General features: G+C 44.7%; 1 protein-coding gene and 2 non-coding genes across 4 annotated transcripts; all 3 read left to right on the plus strand.

Annotated features, from left to right (window-relative positions):
- The first annotated feature begins 1522 nt into the window (after positions 1-1522).
- Positions 1523-11044, plus strand: LOC109882989 (60S ribosomal protein L10). Of its 2 annotated transcripts, XM_031803556.1 has the most exons (7): positions 1528-1683; positions 5559-5617; positions 8052-8159; positions 8333-8471; positions 9740-9902; positions 10666-10783; positions 10877-11044. In XM_031803556.1, exons 1-7 carry the CDS (start codon positions 1661-1663, stop codon positions 10912-10914), a joined length of 648 nt encoding a protein of 215 aa, XP_031659416.1. In that variant the 5' UTR covers positions 1528-1660; the 3' UTR covers positions 10915-11044. The 2 variants fall into 2 exon arrangements, with proteins under 2 accessions (XP_020330649.2, XP_031659416.1); XM_020475060.2 differs by having other exon boundaries at positions 1523-1683; positions 10666-11044.
- Positions 6129-6261, plus strand: LOC116357041 (small nucleolar RNA SNORA70). Its single transcript, XR_004205351.1, has one exon. It is a non-coding gene; the product is annotated as a small nucleolar RNA SNORA70 (small nucleolar RNA).
- On the plus strand, positions 8504-8636 carry LOC116357043 (small nucleolar RNA SNORA70). Its single transcript, XR_004205353.1, has one exon. It is a non-coding gene; the product is annotated as a small nucleolar RNA SNORA70 (small nucleolar RNA).
- Positions 11045-14369: the final 3325 nt, after the last annotated feature.

A 14369-nucleotide genomic window follows, 5' to 3' on the forward strand; every position in this document is an offset into this window, starting at 1 on the left:
GGAGGCTATTTTGTAAATGACATCGCCGAAGTCAAGGATTGGCAGGATAGTCAGTTTTACGAGGGTATGTTTGGCAGCATGAGTGAAGGATGCTTTGTTGCGAAATAGGAAGCCAATTCTAGATTTAACTCTGGATTGGAGATGCTTAATGTGAGTTTACAGTCTAGCCAGTCTAGCCCCGCCCTGTGAAAATGAGCCATAGAAGCTTCTAAAACGCGAAATATCGCCGGTTTTACAGTCTCTATCGTCACTAACCAATAAAAATAAATAAAATAACACCACCATCACCATCACCAACCCAAACTAATATTATCAACATGTTCAGTCGTGTTCCGTTTTTTCCTCCTCCTCCTCCACCACCTCATCTCATCCCAAACTCTGTGATCTTCCTCTTGCCCTTCCATGTTATCAGTAAAAGCTAAGATTCTTATAACTAAGATAGACCAAAGCCCGTCGTTTCAAACGGGAACAAATGAGTCATAGTGGGCAGAACAAGCAAGGAAGTGGGCAGGGCCAAGCACGAGCTAGCGAGATATTATTGGCGTGTTCTAGCATATATTTTCATATTTCTGTGAGGGAACACCTACTTTGTTTCATCGATGAGATAATCGATGAGAAATTTTTGCAGAATCTCGGACAAAATCCATCTTCTCCCGCTGCCGGCCACTGGGTTTCTTCTCAATGCGATGTTTGGTAGTGAGTGGAAACGCCAAGCGGGTGTTTCACATTTATACATCTGGTGAAATATCTGTGTCATTGTTGTATCTGTGGTAAAACCCAAACACATCACAGTGGCTATCAAGTTGTAGAATCCCGTTAGAACATCTTCTCACCACCAAATATGTTAGTGAGAGGAAATCTAGTCGCAGGTAGTGGGAGAAGATGGAACTTGCTGAAACTGGGTCGACATTCTGCCAATTTTCTCATTGATGAAACAAATGATCTCAGTGTTCTGTCCCCAAAACAAGAATCGCTTACGAATACAATGCACGAAGTTTTAGAGACTTGACACTTTGCTAAAGTAAAAAAATAAAAAAGTTTTGTTTGAGCGCAAGGTCGAATTGAGTTTGTTCACACTCGCACATTAGAGGAGGCGATCCTTAATGGAACTATGCAAATAAATGCTATAATGTGCCAATATTTATATTGTATTTGTATTTATTATGGATCCCCACTAGCCGCTTGCAATGCTTGGCTTTGCCCACCTCCTTGCTTGTTCTGCCGACTATGCTTAATTTGCTCCTACTATAAACGACAGAGATGAACGATCTTGGGTTAGTTATACATGTCTTTGGTAAAACTACTCTTCCCAAGATGCTCCACGGTTGGATAGTTGTTGCGGATGAAATTTTACAGACAAAATATTCAATAAAACATTTACGATTATTAACCATAATTCACGTGTGATTACAAAAGTGCTTACCCAAATCAAAAATAAAAGAGGTGTGTTTTTACCGTATATTTTCTCCACGCGAACGCACCCATATGACTCAGCGGAAGCCTGTCTGACTTCCTTTCCTCCATTCGGTGAGTACACGGTGACATCGTGGTCTCTGCCGCTCTTCTAAAAATTACAGAAAATAATGTATTCGTCCACTCTAGGACCATAGCTACTTTCCATTCGTAATAAGTGTTTGTGTTATTTTAACAGATCGCAGCCATGGGTCGCCGGCCAGCCCGATGGTGAGTGTTTTTGTTGCATGGTTTTAGCTCAAATAAAGTCTGACACTGGGTGAAAATACAAAATGGCGGATGTGTCTGCACCATGTGCAGTAATTAGCCAGCTAGCTACATTCACAGGGTTGATATCAAATTATTTATATGGCGTTACGTCAATTTGTGTTGTCATTAAATTAGCTCGCTTGATGGTATGTTACACACTGTCCGCGATGTCTACATCCCTGTCATTCACCTGGCTAACAGTAGCTAATGTAGCTAGATTAGAAGGCTAACACTGCTAATGGCATTAGGTAGCATAACTAGCCTCTGCAACTTGTGGGTTGATCAACATACTTATTATGGAGTTTATTGGTGTATTACTTTAATCTGTGATTATTGGTACAATACACAGCAGAGTGAGGTTTTTACTGTACAGAATAAGATACGTGAATATCTAAATATCCTTAGTATCTCATTTACATACGTATTTAGATGTTATTGTGCGTGTAGCGAAATGCTTGTGTTAACAATACACACACACATCTAAAAATAGATTGTAGAAATAGTTACACGAGCTTGTGTCCACACTACAGGCAACTTCCTGGTCCTTACCCACTTATCTCTACACAGAAACAGGACGAGAGACTGCTTAGAAACATTGAATGCAATGACTAAGTCGCTTAGAAACATTGAATGCAATGACTAAGTCGCTCCAGATAGGTGTCTAAGTTACTAAAAATGTAAATAAAAAAATAAAGGCAAGTTTGGATACAAACATTTGATAGAAAATAGAGGAAAGATACATTTTCATTAAAAAAAACATCTTCCAGGCCAGTGAGTGCTATCCTGAAGGGTTGTGGTAGATACAGTGATGGATATACGGTGCTTTCAGACCGTATTCAGCCCCCTTCCCATTGTTCACATTTTGTTACGCTACAGCCATATTCTAAAATGGGTTAGGGGGGGGGCTCAATCGACACACTATACCCCATAATGACAAAGAAAATACTTTTTTTTAATTTATTTTTTATTGAAATTAGCAAATTAATGAAAAACAGGTGCCTAATTTACATGAGTATTCAGACCCTTTGCTATGGGACTCGAAATTGAGCTTAGGTGCATCCTGTTTCCTTTGATCATTCTTGATGTTTCTACAACTTGATTGGAGTACACCTGTGGTAAATTCAATTGATTGGACATGATTTGGAAAGGCACACACCTGTTTATATAAGTTCCCCCAGTTGACAGTGCATGCCAGAGCAAAAACCAAGCCATGAGGTCTAAGGAATTGTGGCCTCCCATCATTCTTAAATGGAAGAAGTTTGGAACCATCAAGACTCTTCCTAGAGCTGGCCACATGGCCAAACTGCTCAATCGGGGGGAAGGGCCTTGGTCAGGGAGGTGACCAAGAACCCAATGTTCACTCTGGCAGAACTCCGGAGTTCCTCTGTGGAGACAGGAGAACCATATTTGCACCACTCCACTAATCAGACCTTTATGGTAGAATGGCCAGATGGAAGCCACTCCTCAGTAAAAGGCACATGACAGCCTGCTTGAAGTTTACCAAAGGCACCTAAAGGACACTCGGACCATGAGAAACAAGATTCTCTGTTCTGATGAAACCAAGATTGAACTCTGCCCTGGATGCAAAGTGTCACGTCTGGAGGAAACTTGGCACCATCCCTATGGTGGTGGCAGAAGCATGCGGTGGGGTTGTTTTTTAAGCGGTATTGACTGGGAGACTAGTCAGGATCGGGTCAAAGATGAACGGACCGAGTACAGGGATCCTTGGTGAAAATCAGGACAACGACCCTAAGCACACAGCCAAGACGGGGCGGCAGTGTAGCCTAGTGGTTAGAGCATTGGACTAGTAACCGAAAGGTTGCAAGTTCAAGTCCCCGAGCTGACAAGGTACAAAATCTATCGTTCTGCCCTTGAACCTTAACCCACTGTTCCTAGGCCGTCATTGAAAATAAGAATTTGTTCTTAACTGACTTGCCTGGTTAAATAAAGGTTAAAAAAAAAGGACACCGTAGGAGTGGCTTCGGGACACGTCTCTGAACCTGATCAAACATCTCTGGAGAGACCTGAAAATAGCTGTGCGGCGACGCTCCCCATCCAATCTGACAGAGCTTGAGAGGATCTGCAGAGAAGAATGGGAGAAACTCCCCAAATACAGGTGTGCCAAGCTTGTTCTGTCATACCCAAGAAGATTCAGGCTGTAATAGCTGCCAAAGGTGCTTCGACAAAGTACTGAGAAGGGTCTGAGTACTTATGTACTGTCATATTTCAGTTTACATTCATTTGTACTTTTTTCAAATGTGTTTTTGCTTTGTCATTATGAGGGTATTGTGTGTAGATTGGGGGGAGCAATTTTAGAATAAGGTTGTAACCTAACACATTGTGGATAAAGTCAAGGGGTCAGAATACTTTCCAAAGGCACTCTGTTTGTAAGGAAGGGTGGGATGTGTGCTAAATCCATAATAGCTCTGAACACATGGGATAGAATGGTGTGTGTGTACACACAGCAATAGTTGAAAGGATGGCCTTGACTAGAAGAGTGTATATACATATGAAGTGGGTAAAACGGTATGTAAAAAAAAAAATGTATATATATATATTATAGTGACCGGTGATTCTGTCTATGGCAGCAGCATCTACGGTGCAGAGTTGAGTACCTGGGTGGTAGCTGGCTAGCGACCGTGACTAAGTTGATGGCAGGGTACTGGGTGGAGGCTGGCTAGTGATGGTTAAGTCTGATGGCCTTGAGATAGAAGCTGTTTAGTCTTGGTCACCCCTGCAGCTTATTAAGCTGACCAGTGTGGTTCTAGTGTGCAGTGGCTGCAGGGTTGGGTGATGTTACGTATCAGATGATTGACAGCTGTCGTTAACTACGTTGTGAAGTGATGGCCTAGGAATAGTTTATTTCCACTTGACTGGAACCACACAGTAAAGAGCCATGTGGCTTAGTCCTTTATAACCTATTTCTATAAATGTTAAACAATTTACAGAATGCAAGTGGAAAGTAGACTTAAGATTTTCCAAAGCAGCTCAGAAAGTTTCTCGTTCCGGTCCGTATCGCTGAAGCCCATTTAATGTTTTATAGTGGACAATCCAGTGTATTTTAAAAGCCCCATTTAGTCTTCAATCCGTTTGTTCTGAATGACTTCAGTTTTTATGCCTGCTGGCTTTCTCCCTCCCTCCTCGGTACTTCATGAACAAAGAATGTATCTAATGACTGAAGTTCCGTTTTAAATAACCTAAGAAAATGGTGGGCCTCAGGCAATCAGGTAGAACAAACAATAGAAACATGGACAAATCTAAGGAATAGTTTACCACAAACCTTAGTTGAGCAAAGATTAATCTAATATAAATGATGCCCACTCTTTGCTGTTTTGAAAGCCAAATCCTACTCATTAAAATAGCATATCAAAAGCATTAATGGGTTATTTCACTTTTACTACTTCATTCTTAGAACTCCCTCTCCTGTATCCGGGAGAATTGGCATCAACTGACACTAATTAGCATAACGCAACAGACTAAAAATATTACTAGAAAATATTCATCAAATATAGTGAAACACAGCTTGGCCTTTTGTTAATCACCCTGTCTCAGATTTTGAAATTATGCTTTACAGCCAAAGCAAGACAAGCATTTGTAAGTTTATCGATAGCCTAGTATAGCATTATGTCCAGCAGGAAGCTTGGTCGCAAATCAGAAAAGCAATCAAATTAAATATTTGCCTTTGATCTTGGGATGTTGTCACTGACGAGACTCCCAGTTAGACAGCAAGTGTTCCTTTTGTTCCATAAAGTGTTTTTATACCCAAAATACACCCGTTTGTTAGTGCAGCTAGTCTGCTGATAATTGTTTGAATAAACCATCTGTGTCTCCCTCAGCTACCGCTACTGCAAGAACAAGCCCTACCCCAAGTCCCGTTTCTGTCGCGGTGTGCCTGGTGAGTTCTCTCCTTTACCGTGAGGTTATTCACACTCAAACAAGCTAATTTCAATTGGCCCAGAACAGAGCTGTTAACCTTCAGTGTACATTTAGGGGCCAATGTCAATTGCATGCTAAACTTACTGCATCACTAGTCTTTGAGATGTGTTGAAGGCACCGAACTGCCTGTTCAAATGGCTCGGCTCAGACGCCCATACGTACCCAACGAGAAATGCCACCAGGGGTCTCTTCACAATTTAGAACAGAGGCTAGGAAACTCGCAGAACTCTATTCCTCATCAAGTAACGCATGCAGTAAGATTAGATATATACCTCTCAGGACAACACGGACTGAAGACACACTAGTAATAATTGTACATTTGTAATGTTTTTTATTTATTTGATGGAGGCTGTTGCGTTCTGTGTATTTGTTTATTCCTGTTTGGACCCCAGGAAGAGTAGCTGTTGCCTTGGCAGTGGCTAATGGGGGGAATCTATTAAATACTAAACAGGAACATGCCGTGTTCCTAACTGCAGCTTATTAAGCCGACCAGTTCCGCTGCCGTGCGGGTCTGGTGTGCAATGGCTGCAGACAGTAACTCTGTGGTTGTGTATGAGGCCAGCTGGGAGGTGCTGGCCCCTTTAAGGGACCGCTGAGACAACGCTTTACAACGTTTAGTTTTGACGACTACTGAGGGTGTTAACTCTTGTCTACTTGGTCACTTACAGCTGTAATATGACACCTTTTTGAGTGACCAGACCAAATTCACAGAAGTGACTTATATACTGGACAAAAATGTAAACGCAACATGTAAAGTGTTGGTCCTGTGTTTTATGAGCTGAAATAACAGATCCCAACTCTCCCAAAACCTATTTCTCGCAATTTTGTGCACAAACTTGTTTACATCCCCGTTAGTGAGAATTTTTCCTTTGCCAAGATAATCCATCCACCAGGAGTGGCATATCAGGAATCTGATTAAACAGCATGATCATTACACAGTGAACGTTGTACTGGGGACAATAAAAGTCCACTTTAAAATGTGACGTTTTGTCACACGACACTATCGCATGTCTCAAGTTCAGGGAGTGTCCAATTGGCATGCTGACTGAAGGAAAGTCCACCAGCGCTGTTGCCAGAGAATTTGTCAATTTCTGTAATTTCTCTACCATAAGCTGCCTTCAAAGTAGTTTTAGAAGTCGTCAGTACGTCCAACCGGTCCTCAACTGCAGACCACGTGTAACCACGCAAGCCCAGGACCTCCACATCCAGCGTCTTCACCTGCGTGATCGTCTGAGACCAGCCACCCGGACAGCTGTGGGTTTGCACATCCAAAGAACTTCGGCACAAACGTCTCGGAAGCTGTGCTCGTCGTCCTCACCTGGGTCTGGAACTGACTGTAGTTTGGCGTCTTAACCGATCTTCGATGCACGCTGGAGAAGTGTGCGCTCCGTGGATGAATCCCGGTTTCAACTGTACCGGGCAGACGGCGTGTGTGGGCGAGTGGTTTGCTGATGTCATCGTTGTGAAGAGTTCCTTGTGGTAGGGTTGTGGTATGGACAACTAAAAAAACAATAGCGTTTTGGTCAAGTGGTTGTCATGTCACAAGGATCTGTACACAATTCCTGGAAGCTGAACATGTCCCATGTGGCCTGCATACTCACCAGACATGTCACCCATTGAGCATGTTTGGGATGCTCTGGATCCATGTGCACGACAGTGTTCCAGTTCCCGACAATATCAGCAACTTTTGACCGCCATTGAAGAGTGGGACAACATTCCACAGGTCACAATCACCAGCCTGATCAACTCTATGTGAAGGAGATGGGTTGTGCTGCATGAGGCAAATGGTGATCACACCAGATACTGACTGGTTTTCTGATCCAGGCCCCTACCTTTTTGGTAAGGTATCTGATGAACCGATGCATAGCCGTATTCCCAGTCACGTGAAATCCATAGATTAGGGCCTAATGAGTTGATTTTAGTTGACTGAGTTGTTGTGTTTATATTTGTATTCAGTGTAGATGTCACTCATTGAAAGCAGGTATAAGCAGGGGCTGATCTATTTCTATCCCTTAAGTCTTTTGTTTTTGTACACCAGCTGAAAATAGAATGTTTGGTTATGGAAAATATATTTCATAGCTGTTCAGATGCTAAACTTGGGCCCGTTTTGGGTTTTGCCCCTGAGCACTACACAGCTGATTCAAACAACCAACTCATTAAGCTTAGCTTTGCATCCGCTGTGTAGTGCTAGAGCATACACCAGGTGGGGCCAGACCCGAGTTTGGGAAGCCCTGCTCTACACTAGTTTAGTCACCAAGTGAAATTAGGTGACCTGTTAGACTTGTAGCAAACAGGAAATGGAGTGATTTCTGCATAGTGTACCTTAAAAAACATTCAGACCAACATGAACAATTAACCTCTTGTAAACTCTCTCCTGTTGTTTACCTCTGTAGATCCTAAGATTAGGATCTTTGACCTGGGCAGGAAGAAGGCCAGGGTGGACGAGTTCCCTCTGTGTGGTCACATGGTCTCTGACGAGTACGAGCAGCTGTCCTCTGAAGGTGAGGGTGCCTCTCTGGAGACGGTCAGCCATGCTCTGACACACTCTCACTCATTGACATTGTTACACTTTGTCTTCTGAAAATGCAAGGTCAGATTGCCATGTCGTATTAAATCTACTTTCCATATCTCTAGCTCTAGAGGCAGTCTGTTAACTCTCCCATCTCTCCTCTAGCTCTGGAGGCAGCCCGTATCTGTGCCAACAAGTACATGGTGAAGACTTGTGGAAAAGACGGCTTCCACATCCGGGTCCGCCTGCACCCCTTCCATGTCATCCGTATCAACAAGATGTTGTCCTGCGCTGGGGCTGACAGGTACAGCACTGTTCTAAACTCATAAAACACACCTGCAGCTTATTAAGCCGACCAGTCCCGCTGACGTGCGGTTCTGGTGTGCAATGGCTGCAGACAGTAACTCTGTGGTTGTGTATGAGGCCAGCTGGGAGGTGCTGGCCCCTTTAAGGGACCGCTGAGACAATGCTTTACAACTGGTGCTGCCGTGCGTCAGACCAGGACCGACTGGGCTGGGGGGTTGTAGACCGGGACCGACTGACTGGGCTGGGGGTTGTAGACCGGGACCGACCGACCGGGCTGGGGGGTTGTAGACCGGGACCGACCGACCGGGCTGGGGGGTTGTAGACCGGGACCGACCGACCGGGCTGGGGGGGTTGTGGACCGGGACCGACCGACCGGGCTGGGGGGTTGTGGACCGGGACCGACCGACCGGGCTGGGGGGTTGTGGACCGACTGACTGACCGACCGGGCTGGGGGGTTGTGGACCGACCGACCGGGCTGGGGGGTTGTGGACCGACCGACCGGGCTGGGGGGTTGTGGACCGACCGACCGGGCTGGGGGGTTGTGGACCGACCGACCGGGCTGGGGGGTTGTGGACCGACCGACCGGGCTGGGGGGTTGTGGACCGACCGACCGGGCTGGGGGGTTGTGGAGCGACTGACCGGGCCATAGGCCTCTGATCAACAGTAGTGAACTACGTGGTACAGTGGTCACCAACTTTTTCTGAGTCAAAAAGCAAGTAGGAAACTACCTCAGATGTAACTAAAAACCGTTCTGATGGGGGGAGGGTTACTGTTTTAGAAGTCCTCTTGGCAAAATGTTGCTGTTGGTTCACTTCTCGCTGTGCTGCACTTTAAGGGGCAAAGATAATGCCTTGTTATGCTGTCTGAGCTGCTCACATGACATTATCTGAACCTCAGTCTAGTTTATTTTGGTTCTTAGTTCTCCCAGATCTTATTTTAAAAGCTTCATTATCGTCTATACTTAATATTTGGTAGGTCTTCATTTTATACTGAAAACATTTTACTATCCCCCAAATTGTGACCGCTCTACCTGACCTGCAGGGTTTCGGCGTCAAGTGCACCTACTGTCAACGGCGCAAGACACACACACAAAAAAGAGCCTTAAACGTTGGCTTTTCTACAGTTCGGTGAAGGACTCTAGGAATGTCTTGAAGATCGACCAGTTGGTGACCTTCATTAGAGGGTGCAATTAGACTCCATTCCATGTGTCCAAGAACATTAGATGTGTCGTCCCATAATTCAATGTGTTTTGTTCTGTTTCTCTAGGCTCCAGACAGGGATGCGTGGTGCGTTCGGTAAACCCCTGGGCACCGTGGCCCGTGTTAGAATCGGTCAGGTGATCATGTCTGTCCGCACCAAGGCCAGCAACAAGGAGCACATTATCGAGGCTCTCCGCAGAGCCAAGTTCAAGTTCCCCGGACGCCAGAAGGTAACACTCACCTGGACACACAAACACACTGGGGATAACTGATCAAATGTGATACCAACACATTGAATAACAGATTCACTACAACAGATGGGCCCCCAAAAGTTCTGAAATGTCTGTCCTATATCTGAGAGATGGAAGTAAGATCGGATTTAAAAACGACACATTTAACCCCTTATTTTTGGCACTAAACAGTCTTCACCTATACTTCCCCAAAAAAAGTTTTGCTTGGTTTCAGACTTGAGGTGAGCCTTGCAGCCTGGAGATGTCATAATGCTAAACAACCAACATTGAGACTCACCTTTCCAGAGGGGTCTTAATAGTGTAGCCCAAACTGTTTGGACTCAACAGAAGTTGTCAGATCAACTGTAATGACTTTGGAGGAGTCCAAGACACTTGATGTTTTAGCGTAAACGGAGAACACCTTTGAGTCTCCTTTCCATCCAGGTCATAATAGTTTGTAGCCAAACCGTTCATACGTTAGATGTTTGTTTGAGGAGACTGATTTTCAAGGATATCTCATGGTCTGACAAAACGACGCTCTAGCTATGCCACCTTTCACTGCAGAGGCGGAAGTGGTGGATGGAGTATCGGCCAATGAGAACAGATCTCTAGCTTCCTGGCAGATTTTTATGGATCGTTTTATTATGCAAATTAGATTTCCGGCTATGGGGTTTTAAACGTCTGAAGGGCCACGTCCCTTTACACACTGAGAAACATTGCTGTTTGTAGAGGACCTCTGATCACTCACCTCTCCCTCCCTCAGATCCACATGTCCAAGAAGTACGGCTTCACCAAGTTCAACGCGGTGGACTTTGATCAAATGATGGCTGAAAAGCGTGTGATTCCTGATGGCTGTGGGGTGAAGTACATCCCTTCCACTGGTCCTCTGGCTCGCTGGAAGAAGATTCACGCCATCTAGACACCCAACTACAGACTGTCTGGACAGGTTCAACATCCCATAGGATGCCTGTCTGGTCCTCTGGCTCGCTGGAAGAAGATTCACGCCATCTAGACACCCAACTACAGACTGTCTGGACAGGTTCAACATCCCATAGGATGCCTGTCTGGTCCTCGGCTTCACAAGAGGTCAGACATGGTGAATGAATACATCTGAATAGTCAGCAAATAAAATATGAAACTGACCTGCTCTTGTTGTCATTTCACTGCTGATTCTGACTTCAGATGAGGGGTTGACTTGGGCAAGGTGAGTAGGGCGGAAGGACTTTATAATGAGCTAATCTTGAAATGCAAGCCACTACATTTCATAACATTAATTGCAGTTTACCTGGGCCTACATAAAGCTGTCCGGACACCATCGATTTATTTTCAGCACCATTGAGTGAATCCTTACCACCGCTACACCTGGCTATCAGTGGAGCCTTATCTGGCAGTTAAACGGTTCATTCAGCCTAATTTACTGTCTTAAAAAACATGTCTGACTTGCTATAGCAGATGTGGTTTCTACTGACAAACATGTCTGACTTGCTATAGCAGATGTGGTTTCTACTGACAATTGAGATGTACAAACTATGGCATAAGGGGACGACGAGAGGGTAAGGGGCAACCAGTAATTTCGATTTAGACTGAGCGAGCGTAGACTGGTGTCAATTATTTGTTCAACACACTTAACAGAATTCAGAACATGGTGTACAGGGTAAACTAAGAACGGCCCATGGCGTACAGGGTAAACTAAGAACGGCCCATGGCGTACAGGGTAAACTAAGAACGGCCCAAGGTGTACAGGGTAAACTAAGAACGGCCCATGGTGTACAGGGTAAACTAAGAACGGCCCATGGTGTACAGGGTAAACTAAGAACGGCCCATGGTGTACAGGGTAAACTAAGAACGGCCCATGGTGTACAGGGTAAACTAAGAACGGCCCATGGTGTACAGGGTAAACTAAGAACGGCCCATGGTGTACAGGGTAAACTAAGAACGGCCCACGGTGTACAGGGTAAACTAAGAACGGCCCATGGTGTACAGGGTAAACTAAGAACGGCCCATGGTGTACAGGGTAAAGTAAGAACGGCCCATGGTGTACAGGGTAAAGTAAGAACGGCCCATGGTGTACAGGGTAAAGTAAGAACGGCCCATGGTGTACAGGGTAAAGTAAGAACGGCCCATGGTGTACAGGGTAAAGTAAGAACGGCCCATGGTGTACAGGGTAAACTAAGAACGGCCCATGGTGTACAGGGTAAACTAAGAACGGCCCATGGTGTACAGGGTAAACTAAGAACGGCCCATGGTGTACAGGGTAAACTAAGAACGGCCCATGGTGTACAGGGTAAACTAAGAACGGCCCAAGTCAGAACCGTAGGCTAAAGAGGCATATAAGCAGACGATGAACTTACAATATTCAATGATTGCTTTCTTCTAAAACAGGCGACATGTGCACCGCCAAGTCAGAACTGTGGGCTTAGTTATGAGGGGGAAAAGGACAATTATTAGTAGCACATGTGCCTCACCCTAACCGCTTGCTACAGTATACAATACATGTTTGTGCTCAATTGTACAGGAAGGTGGCGTGGCGGTCCTGGTGGGAAAATTGTCATTTTTCTGGAGCTTCCAAGGCCTCTGGGAAAACTCTGGCAGCACCTCATAGATTTTGCAATGAGGTAGTGTCCCTGTGAATGACAGAACCAACCCCTATGTTCATTATCTCCCCATAAGGCAGTGCACAATCGGCCCAGCAATTGAGGCAGTCATTGTAAATAAGAATTTGTTCTTAGCTGGCTTGCCTAGTTAAGGTTAAATATATTGTAAACTGGTATGCGACACGTATTATTGCCAACACAGGCTAAATGTAGCTCTGCCCTGAATGACTGTTCGCCACTGAGTACTACTATCCAAAATGAGAACTGCCTGTTTTAATTTGTCATGTCACAGCTCTTCTAAAGCGCTCTGGACCAGAGGCTCTGGTTGAAACTAAGCCATGTTCACATTACCCATAAGCACTTGTTGCGTTGCGCCGGATGTCTTGCATTTCAATGGGCACGTCCACAAGAGTGGAAGCGCAACGCCCCCCTGTGCTTGAAGGTGCAGTTGCGAGACGGACGCCTAACAGTTTTGAATCTTTTCGTCTTCGGTCCAGCCAGTCTGTCAAATAACAGAAAGTTACCAAACCACAGAATATGAAAATTGGCTTGCTATAAAGTTGGAGAAACAAGTAGTTGAGGAAAAAGTAACTAAACAACCTATCACCTGAAATATATGTATCCTGTCTTGAATGAAAAGGTCATTTTACAAGCTCCCAAAATAATTGGTATTTCTGACTAAAGGGCTCTATCTTGCGTTACAAACGCTGCACTTGTCTGTTCATTAACGGGACAAGACTCCGTGAAGATGAAATACTGCGTAAGGGCATTATAGAGGGGTGGGTTGTTTAGCAACAGACCTGATGGCTTACAGTCAAATATTAACATGATAAAAATTAAATCGGGGCATGTAATTTGGGGGAACTCCCTTTATTGATGTGTAAGCCCATAGCTGCCACCCAAATGGAGACAATTCCGAGATATGTGTTGCTAGAGGTACTTCCTCTCTACTAATGTTGTGGTTACGAGGCCTTCTTACTGAAAGCCTTGTCTTGTCCCTAAGACCGGGCGCACACTACACCACTTCCAACATCCTCTCATTAAACAATCTTTCTTAAAATGTTTTGTCTTGCCAACGTAGTGGCATGGACGGGGGTTTAAACACCAAGATGCTTCGCTTGGTCCTGAGGATTCTCAATACCACGCTCTCACAATCAATGTGATTAGATTAACATGGCCAGAACGAGCTGTGGCTTTAAGTAGCCTCTAGCGTTTTCAGTCAGACATTCACGCATAGCTTAGTAGCCATTACATAGTGAATACCATTGCTTGTAATGATTTGACGCTTTGGTTAAAGGCAAACACGTAGTAGTCATGGTTACTGCTCCAGAGTCTATACATCCATACTAGTAGTAGTCATGGTTACTGCTCCAGTCTATACATCCATACTAGTAGTAGTCATGGCTCCTGCTCCAGAGTCTATACATCCATACTAGTAGTAGTCATGGTTACTGCTCCAGTCTATACATCCATACTAGTAGTAGTCATGGCTCCTGCTCCAGAGTCTATACATCCATACTAGTAGTAGTCATGGTTACTGCTCCAGTCTATACATCCATACTAGTAGTAGTCATGGCTCCTGCTCCAGAGTCTATACATCCATACTAGTAGTAGTCATGGTTACTGCCCCAGTCTATACATCCATACTAGTAGTAGTCATGGCTCCTGCTCCAGTCTATACATCCATACTAGTAGTAGTCATGGTTACTGCTCCAGTCTATACATTCTGGGTGATGTGATACGTTATCTCACTTCTTCTCTGGTAAGCAATAGACAATAAGAGCTCATCACTGTTTTCAAACCTAGCCGTTGCACATCACACACCACAAGAGCATTGACATGCACACATTAAATGAGCCTCGTGATGGCCTCG

The sequence above is a fragment of the Oncorhynchus kisutch genome, linkage group LG24 (genome assembly GCF_002021735.2).
Source record: "Oncorhynchus kisutch isolate 150728-3 linkage group LG24, Okis_V2, whole genome shotgun sequence".
Taxonomy (NCBI): Eukaryota; Metazoa; Chordata; class Actinopteri; order Salmoniformes; family Salmonidae; genus Oncorhynchus; species Oncorhynchus kisutch.

Coding starts and splice junctions, on each gene's coding strand:
- LOC109882989 (XM_020475060.2), top strand. CDS start 1,661: ATGGGTCGCCGGCCAGCCCGATG. Junction 1,684..5,558: donor GGTCGCCGGCCAGCCCGATG/GTGAGTGTTTTT, acceptor TGTCTCCCTCAG/CTACCGCTACTGCAAGAACA. Junction 5,618..8,051: donor TTTCTGTCGCGGTGTGCCTG/GTGAGTTCTCTC, acceptor TTACCTCTGTAG/ATCCTAAGATTAGGATCTTT.